At 36.1% G+C, this 18,491-nt stretch overlaps 3 protein-coding genes across 4 annotated transcripts; 2 read left to right on the top strand and 1 right to left on the bottom strand.

The window, feature by feature from the left end:
• Positions 1–949: 949 nt before the first annotated feature.
• On the bottom strand, positions 950–6,012 carry LOC106741272 (cullin-4A). The gene is made up of 11 exons (XM_014613079.1): positions 5,625–6,012; positions 4,312–4,675; positions 4,045–4,233; positions 3,687–3,833; positions 3,259–3,445; positions 2,980–3,172; positions 2,520–2,821; positions 2,159–2,389; positions 1,795–2,073; positions 1,476–1,628; positions 950–1,386 (listed from the first exon to the last, which is right to left on the bottom strand). The coding sequence occupies exons 1-11, from the start codon at positions 6,010–6,012 to the stop codon at positions 1,291–1,293; spliced, it is 2,529 nt and encodes an 842-aa protein (XP_014468565.1). The 3' UTR covers positions 950–1,290.
• Positions 6,013–8,609: 2,597 nt separating this feature from the next.
• Positions 8,610–9,717, top strand: LOC106741270 (cytochrome c oxidase assembly factor 6 homolog). The gene is made up of 3 exons (XM_014613076.1): positions 8,610–8,840; positions 8,977–9,038; positions 9,572–9,717. Exons 1-3 carry the CDS (start codon positions 8,640–8,642, stop codon positions 9,690–9,692), a joined length of 384 nt encoding a protein of 127 aa, XP_014468562.1. The 5' UTR covers positions 8,610–8,639; the 3' UTR covers positions 9,693–9,717.
• Positions 9,718–9,798: 81 nt separating this feature from the next.
• Positions 9,799–17,718, top strand: LOC106741269. Of its 2 annotated transcripts, none has more exons than XM_014613074.1 (8): positions 9,799–9,898; positions 9,984–10,912; positions 11,563–12,340; positions 12,877–13,261; positions 13,514–13,656; positions 13,820–13,971; positions 14,091–14,477; positions 15,456–17,718. In XM_014613074.1, the coding sequence occupies exons 1-8, from the start codon at positions 9,815–9,817 to the stop codon at positions 17,470–17,472; spliced, it is 4,875 nt and encodes a 1,624-aa protein (XP_014468560.1). In that variant the 5' UTR covers positions 9,799–9,814; the 3' UTR covers positions 17,473–17,718. The 2 variants fall into 2 exon arrangements, with proteins under 2 accessions (XP_014468560.1, XP_014468561.1); XM_014613075.1 differs by lacking the exon at positions 9,799–9,898 and having other exon boundaries at positions 10,148–10,222; positions 10,299–10,912.
• The last annotated feature ends 773 nt before the right edge of the window (positions 17,719–18,491 follow it).

The following is an 18,491-nucleotide window of genomic DNA, read 5'->3' on the forward strand; positions in this document are numbered from 1 at the left end:
TATATATATATATCATAACATATATTTATATTATCATGCGAGAAACGATCACGAAGTACTGGGACCGGTTTTAAAGACCAAATATGCACGAAGTTATATCACTGATCAGTTTCCAACTGCATCTACTAAAATGCACAACCTGTTGTGCCATTTCTAAAGTTTGAACAAATTGTACTAGCTTTCAGTTTAATTTTTGTAAAGAAATATCTCGTATATACGTTCCTTATTTTTAGATTCTCTCTATAAACCAAAAGTACTATATTTGTATTCAGACCGTTTTAACAATTCGAATGGTCAATTCTTCCATAAACTTAATCATAGTTTTTCTTCGATGAAAATAGTGAGGAACGTCACACGATTATCGTCATTTTACATTTTTCAACATCATTTTTATAATTTATAACTTCAAACGATATAAGGATAATATATAAGAGAACCTCTTGCAAATTTGATCGAAAAACACTTAAAAATTTCCAATTTCTCAACGTTATATTCCGATGATGTGATCATGTAATCAATCAGAAATACCTTTCACATACTACATTCGTGCCAGAGCTCTTCCGTTACGTGGTATCTTTTTATTCTTTTTCATTAACATATGAAAAAGCACACATTGTACAGTAGAAATAATTAGTGGATTTCAAATATATAAGTACCACAATATTGCATAGATGTAGTATGTCTCTTTTATTTTCATTATAAATACTGCATCGCGCACGCGCGTTGTTCACTTCAAATTAATTAATTTATATTGCAATTGCACTCTTATACGCTATTTCCCATTGTAGTGTCAGAGTTATTCTACATTCTGCTTCTATTACATCCCCTTAATTGTAAGTATGCTGTGAAAAACTGCGTCGCATAAAAAATCGTTATATCCTAGGACGTTGTATTATCAAGGATATTCCATGTGTGGATAGTCTGGCTTCTCTCTTTCTCTCTCTCTCTCTTTCTTTCTTTCATTTTTTTTTCATTATCGAAACTCTGCAATAACACAACACCGTACAAAGAGGATTGTAATCGTTCAGTGTCCATAACGCACTACGAAAATCAAAACGAGGAAGTTCACTGTAGTTTCTTTTTTTTTTCATTTTTTTTTCTTCTTTTTCTTTATGCACTGTCCACACGTTATAACGGTTATGCCAAACAGTCAGATCCCCAATTACGAGTCTGTCACTTGAGCTACAACCCGTTACATTCACAATAGACAAATATCGATGGCGATTGTTTCAATTTGCTAGAAAAATCAGCGTCGATTTGATTCAACGTGACTTTGGCATTTGCTTCAGGTTACGCAACGTAATTGTACTGGTTCGCATTGTCCTTATCTCGCTCCATGTAATCTCTGTCTATGAGAGACTCGATCCGTTTCTTCAAGTCTGCAGGCTAGAAAAGGAGACATCGAAGAAATAAACAATTATTTTTAATTAAATTAACATAAAAAATAGTTAAGTTTGTTTTGCACAAAGTCATACCTTCACTGGAAACTTTAATTGATTATACAGTTCACTGATAAGAAGATTGTGTGTCAATGTCTTTCTCATTTTCATAATTCTGACAATAGCAGCATCAATCTGATACTGTCTGTCCTGATACACTCTCTCTTCCGTTGCTTTTTGTTCTTCGTTCTAAAAAAAATAAATATTTAAAATATTCTATGTGCAATTAAAGAATATACTTCGGTTTATGTTACGTATGTGTAAAGGTCAAAACTTTCTTTTATCTTTATAGTTTGCATAAATAATCGCTTAAAGGGATAATAAAATAAATGTAACTGTATTTTGTATCAAATACCGTTTCTTTCATTTGAATTTGATTAATCTTGATTCTGAACAGCTTATTTGTAAATTCCGCGTTGAATACAAATCTATCATTGTCGGCGACATCCCGTCCACGTGGATTCTTCTGAAGAACACGAGCTTTTCCGCAAGCTAAGGACTGCAACGTTCTTCTTAGCTCGCCGTCTTCGATATTTGTGGCGGCTTTAATATCCTCCAATGAGAGATTGTCGCTATCATTGAACAGAATCAAGACCAGCGCTTGAAACAGCGATACCTGCAGTTCTTTGTTACCCTATTTCATATCGGAAACACTTGTATGTAAATTGACAATTACATATTGATGCAATCAACCAGCAATAGTACGATGTTTTCAATACCTGGTTGAACCAAGCTTTCAGCACGCAATGTCCTAAAGTCGGTTGCCATTGCAATTTCCTACCGCTATGTTTCCCCAAATAAAACTTATTAAACACATCTTGATACTGCACCATCTCCATCGGCAAGGTGACTTCCATAACAGGATATGTCGGCCAATATCCCATAGTAAGTATAGATACAGTCAAGTCCAAGCTACTCGCTATTAATTCACTTTGCAAATTTCCTGCATACTGGAAATATAATAGACGTTCAAAATAATATATCCTATAAACAGTATAATCGTTAAGTAAACAATGCAGACCACTGACAAATTTAGTATATTTCTTTTTTTTGTAATAAACAAATAATTGTCTTTCTCACTTGTTTGAAGGCGATATTAATATCTTTGCTAAGTTCCATATCCTTGAACATTCCTTCCAATTTACTAGTGAATCCACCGCCGCATTCCTGCTTCAATTTAGATAACATCGACTTTTCAGCATCTACAGAAGCAGATTTCCCTACCAATAGACGTTTGGCCAAGTCCTTTTTGTAGAAAGCTTCGAAAACATCTTTTCCGTGTATAAATCGAAAGAGTACCATAATTTTATCTAGCAATCTCTCCAACTCCTCTTCTGTTGCTTCTTTATTACCCGCGCGTAACTTACAATCCACGAATTTAGCTAAAAACAAAGTTTTTTTTGAAGTGTTTTTCAATACACATTAAAGTTTGAAGATCAAAGTTTCTAGACTAACGATCTAGTCGAGACAATTGTTTCAATTACATATCATTGCATATTATAATATTGCAAATACTAAAGACATATTGCATGTATATTACCTATTAATTCCGCTGGTTTGTTCGCTCTTTGATTTATGAAAGCCTCAAAAGCTTCTTTTAAGCTATTTGCGAACTTCTCATTTTTATGAAAGCACGTATTGACTATGTTATCCATTTTATCTTTGAAATCTAACAGCTCCTGTACCATCGTTTTATCTTTTTCTGGATCTATAACTATTGTCTTGCCTTTTTTCTATAGAGACACAAAGATACATTGTATAATTCTGGTAGTTTTATATAAAACCTACTGCATACTAAAATCTACTAACGCAAATATACCTTGATGTAACAGTTGAAGTTCAAACAAAGCTCCACAAGGCCATTCTTTATTCGACTGTATAAGTTGTAAAGTAATGATAAGTCACTAATCCTATTCTCATCCAACAATCCACTTAAACCCTTTTGTAAAATGCTAGTAATATGTTCAGACAGTAATTGTTTTTCTACAGTATGTATGAGTGACCATCTGAAAATAGTTAATAAATTCGTTAGGTTAATAAATTCGTTAACAGTTAATAAATTATCGTTTCCAACATCTAATGAACATAGGCTTCTATAGGCTATATTTTCTTACAATATAAATCTAATTTTATAAAACCTTCTATATATCTAATCAAATTGTATATCTATATAAAAATATTCCATATTTCAACTTGAATAATTTGTTCAAAATACTAGAGCTGATATTGTATAATAAAAAAATTTACTTGGTCGATGTATCAAGATAATGTAATAGTCGCTCGTTCTCTTCTTGAAGACGTTTATCCACATGAGCCAGATATTCAGGAACATCGTGCTCGTTCATTAATCGTTGACCTTCAGCAGCATACAGTCTTTCTGTAGCTACTAGGAATCTAAATTAGAAAAAAATGAAAATTACGTATTATGACATCGACAAATAACAAAAGATTCTGGTAAAATAAAGATCTGATCAAATAAATTTAGATTTTTCATTATTGCGGAAAATAAACTATTTTATAAAATTAATAAATATCGATTTTACGCGAGTAATCATGAATAATATATGTGTTAACAAATATAGTTCTCAGAAACTTATTGTCATACTTAGTTTCAAAGGCCTCTTGGTAAATCTGTAGATCTGATAACATTCTTAAGAGAGACTTGAGAAGTGTTCGGTCCACAGTGTCGCCTTGTCGTTCCTTTTCAATGAGCATAAGAAGACCTTCCACTGTGCGTGTTTGCACTAAATTGTTCAATACAATGTGTAGTCTGAAGAGATGTAATCCCATATCCCTGGAAAGACAAATCCAATGAGATATATGCAAACCGATAAGCCTAAAAATTTTCTTGTAACATTCATGTATTATTAACCATATCGATGAAATGCTTGGATTTTGTAGAACATAGGTTCTGTCAAGGTACAGAAAAATACTCCTGATCATGATCATTTGTCTACAGTGTGATTGCCAGCATTCATTCATCTTTTTCAAAAATATATGTCTGTCCATGGATTCAGCCAAGAATTGTTCAATATTGGCTTTTACATGAGATTCTGTTAGGATGGTCAAATTTGTGTAAAGTGTCGATGCCATCTTATGGTTACACATATTTTCAACTGCCTGATAAAGTTCTTCTAGAGAATAGCGGATGCTTTTGCTGGTTTGTATGGCAACCACAGCCTCCTGCAATTTTTCCCATGTCTGTTCTTGATAATTCTCTGGTAATTTGGGTTTATCTACAAGAAAATTATTATCACACATTGAGAAGCATAAACAAACACAAAATATTATTCAACATACTTTTAAATATAAGATTCTCATCGGAAAACAACGATTTACTTATTTTTTTATGTAAATTTATTTAAGACCTATTTTTTAATCTGTTAATATACACACACGCATACATATATATATAATTAATAATATTGATAAATCAGTCCATACATGCATAAATATTTAACTATAACTTAAGGATATAATCAAGAATAAACTGAAGATGTAACTAAAATATTATTATATATATCAGCAATCAATACCTGATATCACCAAATACGAAATAGCAATTGACTTTGTTTCTTTTACTTAATTTCATAAACTTCTGGAACCTATTTTTTCATATTATCTCATTACAAAAATATATTTTAATAATGTGCTACCTACATAAATGCGAGGAGAATAAAAAGTCAAAGGTGTCCATTTATAGATTTCTACATTGTAACATTGTTGCAATACTATGTTCTGTATGTGCATATATATGTATGTATGTACGTATATANATATATATATATATATATATATATATATATGTATATATAGAAATTTTTATCATACGTTAATACATTATGCGTAAAGAATATACGTGGAATATCGCGTGCGATTATAACAAACGCTCAATGAATATGAAACATTAGCCAAGAAACACAAATTCCTCAAGTTGCTGCGACTCGCACGATAGGTTATGTCATTATCCGCAAGTATCCGTGAGAGCTTCCCTGCTCCTGAAATTCACGAAACAGAGATCGGGCTGAAAAGCCCAGAAGTCGCGGTCGTGGATACGAGATACAAACAAAAAGAATGTCAACACGGAGCGAGTATCCGTGGTACCTCAACGAGAGGTTCAGCGACCGATTTCGAGGTTAGGTCAGGTGACGGGCGGCCGTGCATTCGTCCGTTCCGCTTGCTTACTTTTGAAGTTTTTGATGACGAGCTTTTTCGCGGAACCGGGCTTCGCGTTCGCCAGGTTCGGCGAGATCTTGTTGACGCCGTTCGGATTGCCGACGGTCAACGCGGAAAAATTGGCTCTCTTCTGCGTGTCGGTCGCGGCGGCGGCCGCCGTGTCCGTCATGATGACGATGTCGTCCTTCCCGCCGGTCTCGTCGGTCTCGGCCTCGTCGGTAGTCAGTTGCGCGATGTCCGCGGCTGCGACCAGCTTGGGGCGCTTGGCGGAGGTAGCGTAATCCACCACCGCCGTGAGATCGGCGGCGGCAGCAGCGGCGGCGGTGGCGGTGGTAGCGGCGGCCGCCCTCTTCACCTGTGCTGTAGCCAGGATTTGGGTGCTCGCAAGTCTAGACATATGCAAGCATCACCCGGCCGTTGGCCCTTCCTCCGTTCCACTGCGACGAACGGTCTATCTTCTTTTGCACTGTGAACGCACAATAGATTCACCACGTTCTGTCACGACAGATTCCGCCGCTTGTTCTCTCGTCTCGCTTCGTCTCGTCTAAAGCGATGTCACACGTGCACATTTATATATACATATATATACATAACACACACATATATACATATATAAATATATATACACTATATATATATATATGTGGTGTGTGTGTGTGTGTGTGGTATGTGTATATATATATATAACACGCTACGACCGGAAAAAACTTAGTTATCACGGTGCTCGCTTACAACGGAACTTGCGAACAATTGACGACCACAGCGTGGACGATCTCCCATGTATTGACTATGGATATTGAATGTAGGGGGATTGTATGCGTGGGGTGATACCATTTCATTTGCCGTGTGTCGATTTGCTCGGATATGCCGATTGGCCGATTTCTTTCCAAAAGAAAGTGCCGCCACCACTCTGCCTGCGAAAGCGTGTTATTGCTGCAACGATCGGTAATGTTAAGCACTTTCCAATCATTTTTGGAATACCATTCCTCGACGCGCCGGCTTTTATAGGATTACAGCTGCTTTTAAATAATACTTGACGATATTTATTATCCGATTTTACAAGATCATCTTACGTCCATCTGAAGATGTTAATCAGCCAATGAAACGATCCTACTAACATCTATGAAAATGATCTTAAGGCGATATTTGATATAGGATTGGATTACAAATACCGCCCATAGAGGGTGGAATAATGCGAAAAAATGTGTATATATATATATATATATCCTGACACCAAACAGCGCGTAAATCAAATTGAACATTCCAACTTGATCTAACCTCCAATGTTAGACATTGACTTATGAAGTCTCCTGGAAATCGTCGCAACGTGACATTCAAATTTAACTTTTAATTTTTTGTATACAGATGGTACGAAATATATATATATATATACGAGGTTTTGTCAAAGTTTAAAGAAAGAATGTAAATAACAAGAAGCAAGAAAAAAAACTTCAGAACTGAGAGAAAGAGAAGCAAAGTAGGTAGGTCGAAATGTCTAAAAATCGTTGTACGGACCTGTAACATGTTAAATAAAACAAGATATTAACCTGCAATAAAAAATTTATAGTATGTAGCTTAATTAATTGAATATATCACTTTTTAATCTATTTTTTTTACATTTTCTATATCAAAAGATGAATCAAATGTTTTTATCTTTTGCAGACTGGCCAGAAAAGCATTGGAGACCTACTATTATATATGCTGTACATTTCATGTAGAAAAAACGCACATGTTCAAGATTGATCGGATTTATCGAATAACGGATATTTCGATAATTATGAATTATTGACTGAATTTGAAGATTTATTTTTGGTGTGAAATAGGATGAACGTGGAATTAAATGATTGGGTCACAACCTAAATAATACAAATTTGATGGTTATTGTTNCTAATTCTTGCTATAAGGTAATTACAATTTTTACTTGCGTTGTTTTCTCATTATGCCATTTTTTTTTAAGTTGGTTACATAAGTATGATCATGTGATATGCTTCCTAACAGCTATTTTTGTACAGTTAAAAATAAGTTTGAAGCAAACTTTGTTAAAACTAGTTAGTGAACAAAATCAACAGCATATGTGACCTGTATGCCATAATGTATGCTATGTTTTTTGAATTTCGTAATTTAATATTATATAACATTACGTAAAGTTATAAATATATACTTATATAGAATTTCTAATTCATTTATATTATTTGTACTTGTAATATATTCTTTCGTTAAATTTACAATTACCATATTTCTTAACATAATTTTTTATTCTTATATAACATATTTTTTATAGTTTATTTATTAACATTTCTATATTTCTTGAATTTGGTTTCTACATTTTTCTTTAAAATTATTTTTACAAGTTATATAATGTATCATTAATTAATTAATTAATACTTTTGGAGTGATGTTTTTATATATTTTTATTTTAAATAGAAGTTATTATCTTATACAGTTGTATTACTTAAGATTTCCTCAAATAAGTCATCAGCACATTGAGCTGCTTATATTCATCTGAGGTGTTGTGTATTTCCAAACGTTATGTTATGTTATGTTAAACATCAGTCTCACATCCACCCATACACACACACACGCGCGCGCACGCACACACAAATTTACTTTTAATTATAATATAACCATCAGATATAAGTATTAACTGGATATTTTTTAATTAAATATTTAATATATCACCATGTTATTTATTTCGCAATCATATATTTTTGCATATCCATTGGTGCGCATTAACTATTCTGTATTCTTCAGTTTATAAGTGAGTGAATCTTTGATAGAATGATCACAATTAAATGTTAAAAACAATAGGTAAGTGTACCCATACTATATCATGAAAATAAACATAAAAGCTCATACTAAAAGTTCACCAATAAAATTAACAAAATTATTGTATTCGTTTTATATGTATATAGAAAGGCTGAGAAAAAATTATTTCAAAAGATCATGTATTTTTTTTTACATATAAGATAATTGAGAGAAGAATAAATACATAATAATTATACATATGCACTGTTATATAGATACATGTATAAATGTATTGTACAATTATTGTACAAATATTTTTTATTGCATCTGTATTGCAGAATGTCTTTCCCAAATAAAGCAGACCGTGAGAGATGTTGGAGTCGCAGGGACGAGTATTGGAACTGTCTGGACGAAGGCAAATCCTCAGAGAATTGTGTAGAATTTAGGAAACAGTATGAAAAGTTTTGTCCCTCTCAATGGGTAAGTATCACGAACGGTGTTATTTTGCGTTATTTTAGTAAAATACTTAGTATGTATGTATTTCATGTTTAACATTGACGGCAACAAATAGAGCCATTTTACTGTCTAACAAGTCTTCTATGCAACTGTTACGCAGGTGAAACACTTTGATCGTAAGCGAGATTACTTGAAGTTCAAAGAGCAAATAGAGCAGGGGGGGTACGTTCCCGAAGAGTCCAAGGAAACTTAAGATACTAATCTATCGAGATTTGTACAGTCATCGTAATTCTCGATTAAACTATTAACTAATTCATATATTTCGTGCACGAATATCTTCTGTCACCGTCGTCTTCATTTTTGTTCTTGGTTTACAATAAACAAAACGCTTTGAAATAACAATAGTTTTATTGTAATAATAGTTTTATTATTTTACATTGTTATCCTTAACCGGTACCTCAGAAGTTGCAGCAACGTTTGCTCTCTTTCTCTCTCTTAAAATTCCTTCATTCCCGAAGGATATAATCTCGGATATAATGTTTAATAGCGCCAAGCTAATCTGACAGTTATTTCAATCATACGCTTACTATACTATACTTAAAATTAATAACTTCCTCCGATTCTGATGATTCTTAAAATTTGCCACGACATAGCTTTTGCGGATTTGATCACAGTTTAAAATTAGTTTTATATTATTTTCCTTCTCTCGCTAAAATACCGCTCAATTAGAACGTATTATTCTCCGTTAATTGCAGGATACGTTGCCTCGACGGCAGGACTGAAAATTCCGAGAGATCCGAGCTGCCGAAGCAATTTGATGAGAAGAACCAAAAGGTTCTCGGCTTACGAACTGCGGATAAAGATACGTGCAACTAGAAGCATTATTTCCAAAGACGCGCACTCGTATTCTTGGAATATATTGCGAAGTAGCAAAGTCCCGCGGGAGAATCAAATTGAATTATAACTATCGTCATTATTTTTACACTTCATACGAAATAATGAGCGCCTTTAAGGAGAACATGAAACCGAACGAAGTGTTGGACGAGTTGCGGAACTGCCGGAACGACGTGCCGATCTATCGAGTTGGTATTTCCTTCGAGCTTATACCGTACGGCGTCTCAACATTCTGGATTCGCTATAGCTGCTTGTCTTTTTTTTCTTTTTCAGAAATTGATAAGCTTCGCGCGTTCGCACAATTCTTCGGTCATGAACATAAAAGAATGGAGGCCAATTCTAAGCCATATTCTAGAGATAATCAGTAGCAATTCCGAATTAGGGAACGAACGTGTCCTGTTAGCGTGCCACGCGCTCTACGCTTTGCTCTCTGCGCAGCTCAGCTCGTCGTTAGACTGGTTGTGGTTTAGAACAATCGCAAAAGATTTTCAGACATTGGAATCATGCAATTTGTATGTTTTCCAGGCACAATATATTGTGGCTGATCTCGAGTTGTTCAAGTTATTGAACATCTATGGTTACCTGCAGGTGAATCGGAAAGACCAAGAGATGTACCCTGTTTGCATTCTTTCGATCATGTTCGACATTATATATAGAAATTGCATGAAATACACCAGATATTCTTACTTCGCGTACAAAGTGTTGCATGTTTGGTTGAAAAGGACATACGACACGCGCTTCTGGTATCAAAGCGACATCGTCCTGGAGCAAAAGTTAGAGGCTATTTTATTCTCCAATTGGTCGAACGCATACAACGACGTGCCTAAGCAGAATGCACAGCTTTTCAGTATATATCTTCGAATAATGTCGGAGAAATATAACGGATTTCTCGAGCATATATTCGATATCTGTGACAAATCCAGAATAAAATCGAGCAAATCGAGCAAATTGTGGCACGACGAAACAAGGTTCACAATACTGGCGGAAGTTCTCCGACTGTGGGATAATGTCGAAACTATGATAGAGAACTTGACGGAGGACTTCGTGTTTAATCTATGCAGCACTTTAGCGTACAAATCGTTACGTTGCGCCGCCACGAAAGTTTATATGGTAATCTTGAGGAAGCTGAGCGAGAGTGAGTGGAAGAAAGTGTTTGGAAAGACCGTGAAAATTGTGATCGAGCAATGGGAGTCGAAAGCCGAGTAAGTTTACATAAAGGTAATTCTACACTCAAGAACTGTAAGAATGTAATTTTAAAAATTCGCCTCAAATTTTTCACACATTTTCATTTGGGGGGAGGGGGAGATATCAAATTACACTGAGAAAAAATTTTTGCAGTTTAACATTATTTCGACGTACAAAACGTAATCTACACGTACTTTAAAATATATTCTGTTTTCTCTTGAGATAATGTCTCAAGACCTTTTCTATGATCGTTCTTCTCGATTAGTAATGCGTACAAATGCATTTTCTAATTCCACGCCCAGTAAACAAGAAATTATTAATACAACGTTATTACAATGATATTTTATAATATGTAACGTTTTCAAATATATAATTTTCAATGTTGCATACAATGTCATTGTTAACAATATTTGATCGAAACATTGAAAATTTTTACACTATAATTTTAATATTTAAAAACATAATATTATCAAGTAACAGTTCAAAAACATCAAATATTATGTCAAAATATTTATAAAATTCACATAAAATCAATCAAAAGATTGATTTAACGTTTCTTGCTTACTGGGTACTATAGCGAAACGCATTCTTCATGTCATTTCTTACATAAATATCGGTGCACGGTGATGTAGATGCATAATTATATAATCGAAGATATTTCTTATAGAAGGCAGAATTTCGATGCGCTTCATTCATTATTCAAATATTGGCTCGATTCGATTATTGAAATGCATCAGGGAGTTTTCACATTTTTATGGGAATCACTGGTCGACTCAGAAAGCTACTGTTACTGTCAAACGCATTTGCTGATGACCGCCGCCAGATTACACATACCGTTTCCGTGGACATGCAATATCGATCGATACATCAACGACAGCAGAGAAATCACACGAGTGAACATTTTCGCCACGCTCTGCTATTACGCCGTCGATCATCCGATCGACGACGGCCAGATAGGTCCGTTCTTTCGGATTGAACAGTTCCTGTGGTTCAACGTGAACGCCTCGAGTGTTTTCATACGCGAAAACATAGTAAAATATTTCAAGATATTGTACTCGAATATCCTAAGGACGATCAGCGTTCAGACTGACCGCATGGGATCCATCTCCGGGTTCACGAAATGGCTGCACGAATTTCTCCTGGATTGCTTCGAGATAGGCTCGTGTTATCAGCGCAAGATCCTCGCATTGAAGCTGTACGCGGTCTTGCTCGGCTTCACGAGCAGAGATTCGTACAAAAACTGCGCCTCTAGTGAATATCTTCGCAATGTCACAGCGATTAACAAGTATTTGAATGCTACTGGCAGTTGGAAGTTCACCAATAAAGAGAGCCTGTTCGCATTATTGAGACTCGTATTAGACAGCACATTCGATGTTCGACAACTAGCTGCCGATCTTATTCTGAAATATTTTGAGAAGGACCTACTGTCGGCCGCGGACATGAATGTAAGGAATTTCTTATAATTATACGCACTATATTTACGCGAGCCAATACTCCGCGTTTCAACGCATACGAAGAGTTTGTTGCTTAACATTATATAAAGGAATAATTATGTAAAATTGTGTGGGGAAGAATTCGTTCTTTTACGACCATCCTTTAGTAGGCTTCTCGCTTGCAGCGGTTAACTCCTAATTTAGGGATTTTGATGTTCGGTTTAACTCTGATCTATCATTTAATTGCCACATTTGTAAAATTATTATTAAAGCTTAGTTTAAAAAGTTGAACCCATTGTACGGGGTGGATCAAAATTGGCCTAGACACGGTTTTAGCATTAATGTGTCTCAAAATATACTTAGAAAAAAATTAAGTTCGCTGCTCATAGAAATGTAAATCCTTGTTTCTTTTTGTCTTTATTATCACTTTGTACTTTTATCCTATTATTTTCTTCTGTTTACATAAAAAAGAAAATTTTCCCGCCTATTTTTATATTAAATAAATAAATTATAAAGTAATAATGATGTAAAAAACACTGTACGATCAGGTAATCTACAAGTGCGGATTACTGCACTGCAACTCTTTCAAGTTCTACGAGGTCGAGAGCGGAGCGACTTTCATGAAGATATTGGCGCATTGGGCACCTTCGCGCGAGATTTGCACGGATTTAAGTGTACACCCATTGATTTATTCGGAACTCCTACTGAACACAGCTCGACAGCAATTGATATTGATGAAAGGCGATATCCTGAAAGCTGTTGTCCAGAATTACCCTTTCTACGGAACATTGACCGCTTTACTGATGGTTGCTTTTCGTGCCGGTCCGGAGAGCCAGAGTTTGACCCCGCAATTTATGGAAGAAGTACTGAATCTTTCAAAAGACGCAACTGACTTCTTTCTGTCCACATTATTCATGAAACAATCGAACACAGGTATGACATTAACAAGGTGCACATAATATTTCATTATAAAAAATCATAAACAAACTAAAATATATAATTGTCAATTATTAAGAATTAATAATGATTTATTGAAACAGTTTACGACGAATTAAATGATTGATAAGTTTCTCTCTCGTCAAAATTAGATTGACCGATCGAAAGATCGCCACGATATAAATCATTATTTATCAATAAGAATTATTAATTCTACGATTTATATAGTCGAGGCTTTTTATTTTTCAGCTTATTCGTCTTCGTTCGCGGAAATGGGACTGGCCATCGACGAACATATTAAGACCAGTGAAATCGATGACTCTAATTATGATGCACTGCAGTTATCGCCAGCGCACCAGGTCCTTACCTCGTGCATCTGGATGTCCCTGAAGGTGTAGATAACTTGCGTTTAGTCTCATAATATTTAACATCACATTAAAGTGTGAATTACTACCGTTTCATTATTATCACTAAAAATGTATAATTATCAGAAATTTCCTAAGCAGATTAGTAACAAATAGAACAAGTGTAATGTATCTTATTATTTTTGCGTAGGTATTGTGCGAGGTTGCCAGCGAAATCGGGATATTGATGCAGTCAGATGCGATGGTGAAGGGTTCCATGGATATTATCGTTACGGTACTGCTGAAATGTAGACATAAAGGCGTAGTGGAGTCCGCCGGAGTGGCGATCGCAAATTTATCCAAGTAATTATCCAAGTATCCGAGATGGAGATACTTGATTTAACACAACTGTCGTGTAACTGTCAGCGCACAAGGTCGTCGGGGCAATTTGTGTACAATCGCCTAATTGACAATTGTTTCAGGTATCTCTACGGTAGGAAAGAGTATTGCGAGTTGCCGAGGACATATTTGACGAATTTGTTGGAAGAGACTACGGGAGAGCTGTTACACCTGACGCGTCGAGGTTCAGGATTGTCCATCATGTTCCATAAATTAGTCGTTAGTGACGATCGGAAAGACCGACCTACGGTGCACTTCGCAGTGCAGAAATTGTTACGTTCGTTGGAGAATCTCTCGGTGGTGAAAATTAGGAAATTGCAGTCAGAGGAGGACTCACCATGGGCGAGACGTCTGCATTTTCTTCGCGCCTTGGTTGCGGACAAGGAGATACACGCCAGCCTGATCCCGTATATGGAAGAGATTTGTCTGAGGTGTTTCGGTTACATCGAGTCCGACGTCTGGGCCGTAAGGTAATATGCATAACGGTCGCTTCTTTATCATATCTTACGCCTTTTATCGATCATACCAAGTGTTTCTCAAGTACCGTTCAATATTTTAGGAGTTAATTTTTGAGATTATTTTATGAAAAAAGTTCAGATGGTCTCAAAGATCTCGTTTCAGAGATGCAGGGTGTTGAAAAAATTCTATAAAATCATCGTTTTTCGTTTATAGATCTTTAACGAAAACAGGTTGTTTTTTCAAACTCTGACTAGTAAATTGGCAAAATATTGTCTTTATTTTATGGATATACAGTCGTCGTCTTATCAAAGAATTGTTGACGTATATAAGCAAAGTTTAGATGGTACATTACTGCTCCGAACTTGTATACAAATGGATCAAAATCAAACTTTTTTGCATATTTTTATTATTTCATTAATTATTCCTACAAAAAAGGTACTCTTGCTAGATTTCGATAGAGCTATTAGTTTAGAAGATATTTACAAGATATTAAGAAAAACAATAATTTTATAAAATTTTAATACCCTGCATTCCTGAAACGAGATTTTTGAGACCATAGGTTCATAAGAAATTTTCTTCAAAAAGAAAGATATTGAAGGCTCTGAAGGTAAAACAATCAATAAGAGGGATGGAAGGATGAGATTTACATATTAAAATTTTCAAGCTTTTCTTCATAAAAAGACTTCAAAAGTAAATTTCTAAAGTATTAAATAGTATTTAAGAAACACTATATATGTGCGACATTATAGATACTTATCACGACGTTCCTCGTTGATTTCTTACTTTTATTCGAAAAAATCTTTAAATTCGATAGGTGGATATTCTTCAATTAATTTGATTTTTTTTCAATTAAGTCGTTTTTTCTCTTTTGATGTTTACTTCCATTCAACTGTATATTTATTACGACACGTGGTGTTCCTCTTCTATTTCCATTCATATATAACATACATCGTTCTTCCCGTGCAACATATCCGTTATATTTTTTTCAGGAACGCGAGTTTGCAGTTGTACGGCGCGGTGGTGCCGCGATTGGTGGGCCAGTGCTCGGGCAACAAAAAAGACGGGTCATTGGATTTTGCGGACGGTTGCTCTCTCAATCACTTCGTCACGCATTATCCGACACTCGCGGGCCGTATGTTGATACAATTGCAGGCCGCCTCGAAGGTAACAGGAACATCGGGCGCGGCGTTGCGTTCCTATGCGAGGGTTGCGCACACGCTCACATTGCTGTCCAGAATGTGGATGGGTGGTTGCGATCTCGTCGATTATCCGTCGTCCGCATTCATAGAGAAATTGAAAAAGTCATTGTACGAGCTCTGTCAGAAACCGATGATATACATCAGACAAATGGCTGCTAAGGCATTAGTGGCGCTAACGCCTTCCACGCACCTCGTGTCGATATTAGACACTATTCAGCGGTTCATCGGTGAAAGCCAAAACGACAATCAGTTGTACGGATTGCTCTTGCTCTCTGAACACTCAACGGAGAGGCTAATGCACGATGCTCGCACTTTTCTCAACGAACATATACCTCAAATGTCAGGAGATTTACCTGTTTACCCATATTGTATCTCCAATATATATAAGCACTTTTATCAGCGGTATCAGAATGTATGGACAGCTTGGCGAGTTATGTGCAATGGCGAGAGATACAAGCAACCGTGCTATATGGTGGAAACGCTGTTCTTCGAGAAAGCGCGATATCACTGCGATAGAAGCTTCTGGCTACGGTTGTTCGGCGAATTCGACGTCGACTGGTCGATAATAGAACATGTAATTCCGTCACAGAAGATCCAGCCAGGATTCTTCCAGTTTCTCTCACTCCACGCGCAATGTCGCGCATGGTCTATGAACTCCTTCCTTCCGAAAGTCATGTACGATATCCTGGATTTAAATTGTACAGAGCTAAGCATTGGATTCCTGAAAGGATCGCATTCATTCAATTTATCGCACTCACATCATTTATTCGAGTTTATCTTGGCGTACTTGATCTCGCTGAAAGATGACCACGATCCGTTAACCTTCATTTACATAACAGTAACATTGGCGCGAAGAATGATGAAGAATTTCTCACTGATTGAATATATCGAGATCGAATCGTTAAGCTCGACGAAGGTCAACGACCTGATAAGAAAGTTTTGCCAAATCGAGAGCACAAGTCCGAACATGATTTATATGAAGGACGCGCTAACCGTGATGTTATCTAAGGACGAGACGCTGGTGAACGAGGCGCTCTCGCATGTTCTCAAATTGAGTACGAACGACGAACCATCGACTAGGTTGATAGCGACGGACCACATCGAATTCGCGCTTCGTCGTTTAATGCAACCGACGGATGAGAGCGAATTAACACTGATAAAGTGCTGCTTGGACCTGCTGAAGGACGAGATCGTCGAGATACGCGACATCGTGTCGACGTTGTTGCAGAGATACGACGGGATGGACGACGGATCGCAACACATGGAGGTCGTTTATCAACGATTCCTAGAGGATATCGTCGGTCATTTGTTAGTTAGTGAGTCGCTAACCGGTGACACGCCCAATGACAAGATCGCGAACGTCGTACGGTATTTCATGCGCGAAATCAAAGATTCGGTTGATTCTCAGGGAACGATCGAAAACCCGTTCTACCACGGCGAGACCACTTTCTACAAAGAAGAATCCAAGTTCTTAAATTTGTGCTATTTGTACGTGAAACGCAAGACTATGAGCGACGAGTCCCCGTGCGCTAACGAGAGGGCTTGGTACAATCGTTGCGACGCTACACGCGTAATAGAAATAAGTCGTGCGCTTCAAAAGAAAATTGCCTCTAACTGTGATAACCTGCAAGCGGTTTTGTGTATGAAGGAAGTGGATTATCTAACATGCAAAAGAGTCTTTGTGCTGCAGGATCTGCAGGATCTGCTAACAACCTTGGATTCCGATTCTGTAACTTTTAACGACAGTATCGTCATTACGGAACCGTTGCGCAGGTATAATTTATGGGGGAAAAGCCGCGCAAGTTAACCGACTAAACGTTAAATGTTAACGACAACGACACTATCGTTAACGATTACAGAATACAGGCACAGATTGTTCATCCTTCCTGTAGTCTTCGGGTCTGTTTGATCCGAAATTATTTTTATTTCCTTGTTACATTTTTATGTGATTTTGTATGATTTAAATGAGCGTTCTGGCATTTCATAATTTTCTCTCATAGCTCAAGAATATTAACCCTTTGAGTACAGAATTATTTGAAGATTTTTATGTCCATGGGACGGATTTAATTTGTCGCTATATGGATTAATATGTAAAAGTAATACATTTTATGCCCAAGTAAGCAGATGACGAGTTTCACTCGTCAAATGTACCCAAAGAGTTAATTTAAAACTAAACTATGAAACAAAGTCATAAAATGTTAAAATCCTCATTCATCACATAAAAATGTAACAGGGAAATAAAAATGATTTCAAGATTAGATCCGAAGACTACAGGAAGGTTAAGGGGGTCATCCTGTGTGACGACCGTTTTTTTAAGGTTTTTTTTTAATTTTTTTGCGGCGAAATGAAAAAATACAGAGCTTCCAAATTTTTACTATATATTTATTACATCTTAAACTATATGTGTAAATTTTTTTATTTAAAAATATGGCGTCGATGGCGAGTTACATCACTGGAATGGCACCCATGTAAAAAAAAGCAGACAAACGGTGCCCACGATTCCGGCAGACTGGTTTATCAGAAATCAAAATATCAAATTGTATTTTAATCTATAGGTGAATGGCTATCGTAGGAACTAGGATTTTTTGAAAATATTATAAATTCAATTTTTCGCGTGCTTTTAAATATTATAACTCAAAATAGCACGATTTTTTGCGACTATTTTTTTATGCGAACAGAAAACGGTTCAATATTAAAAAAAAAATCTAGTTCCCACGATAGCCACACATGTGCTGAATCTACCATTAAAATTTTATTTAAATCCATTGAACCGTTTTTGAAAAATCATGGGCACCAGTTAAAAAATCCTTTGCCAGTATATTCTAA

The sequence above is a fragment of the Dinoponera quadriceps genome, unplaced genomic scaffold (genome assembly GCF_001313825.1).
Source record: "Dinoponera quadriceps isolate SergipeBrazil2010 unplaced genomic scaffold, ASM131382v1 scaffold657, whole genome shotgun sequence".
NCBI lineage: Eukaryota > Metazoa > Arthropoda > Insecta > Hymenoptera > Formicidae > Dinoponera > Dinoponera quadriceps.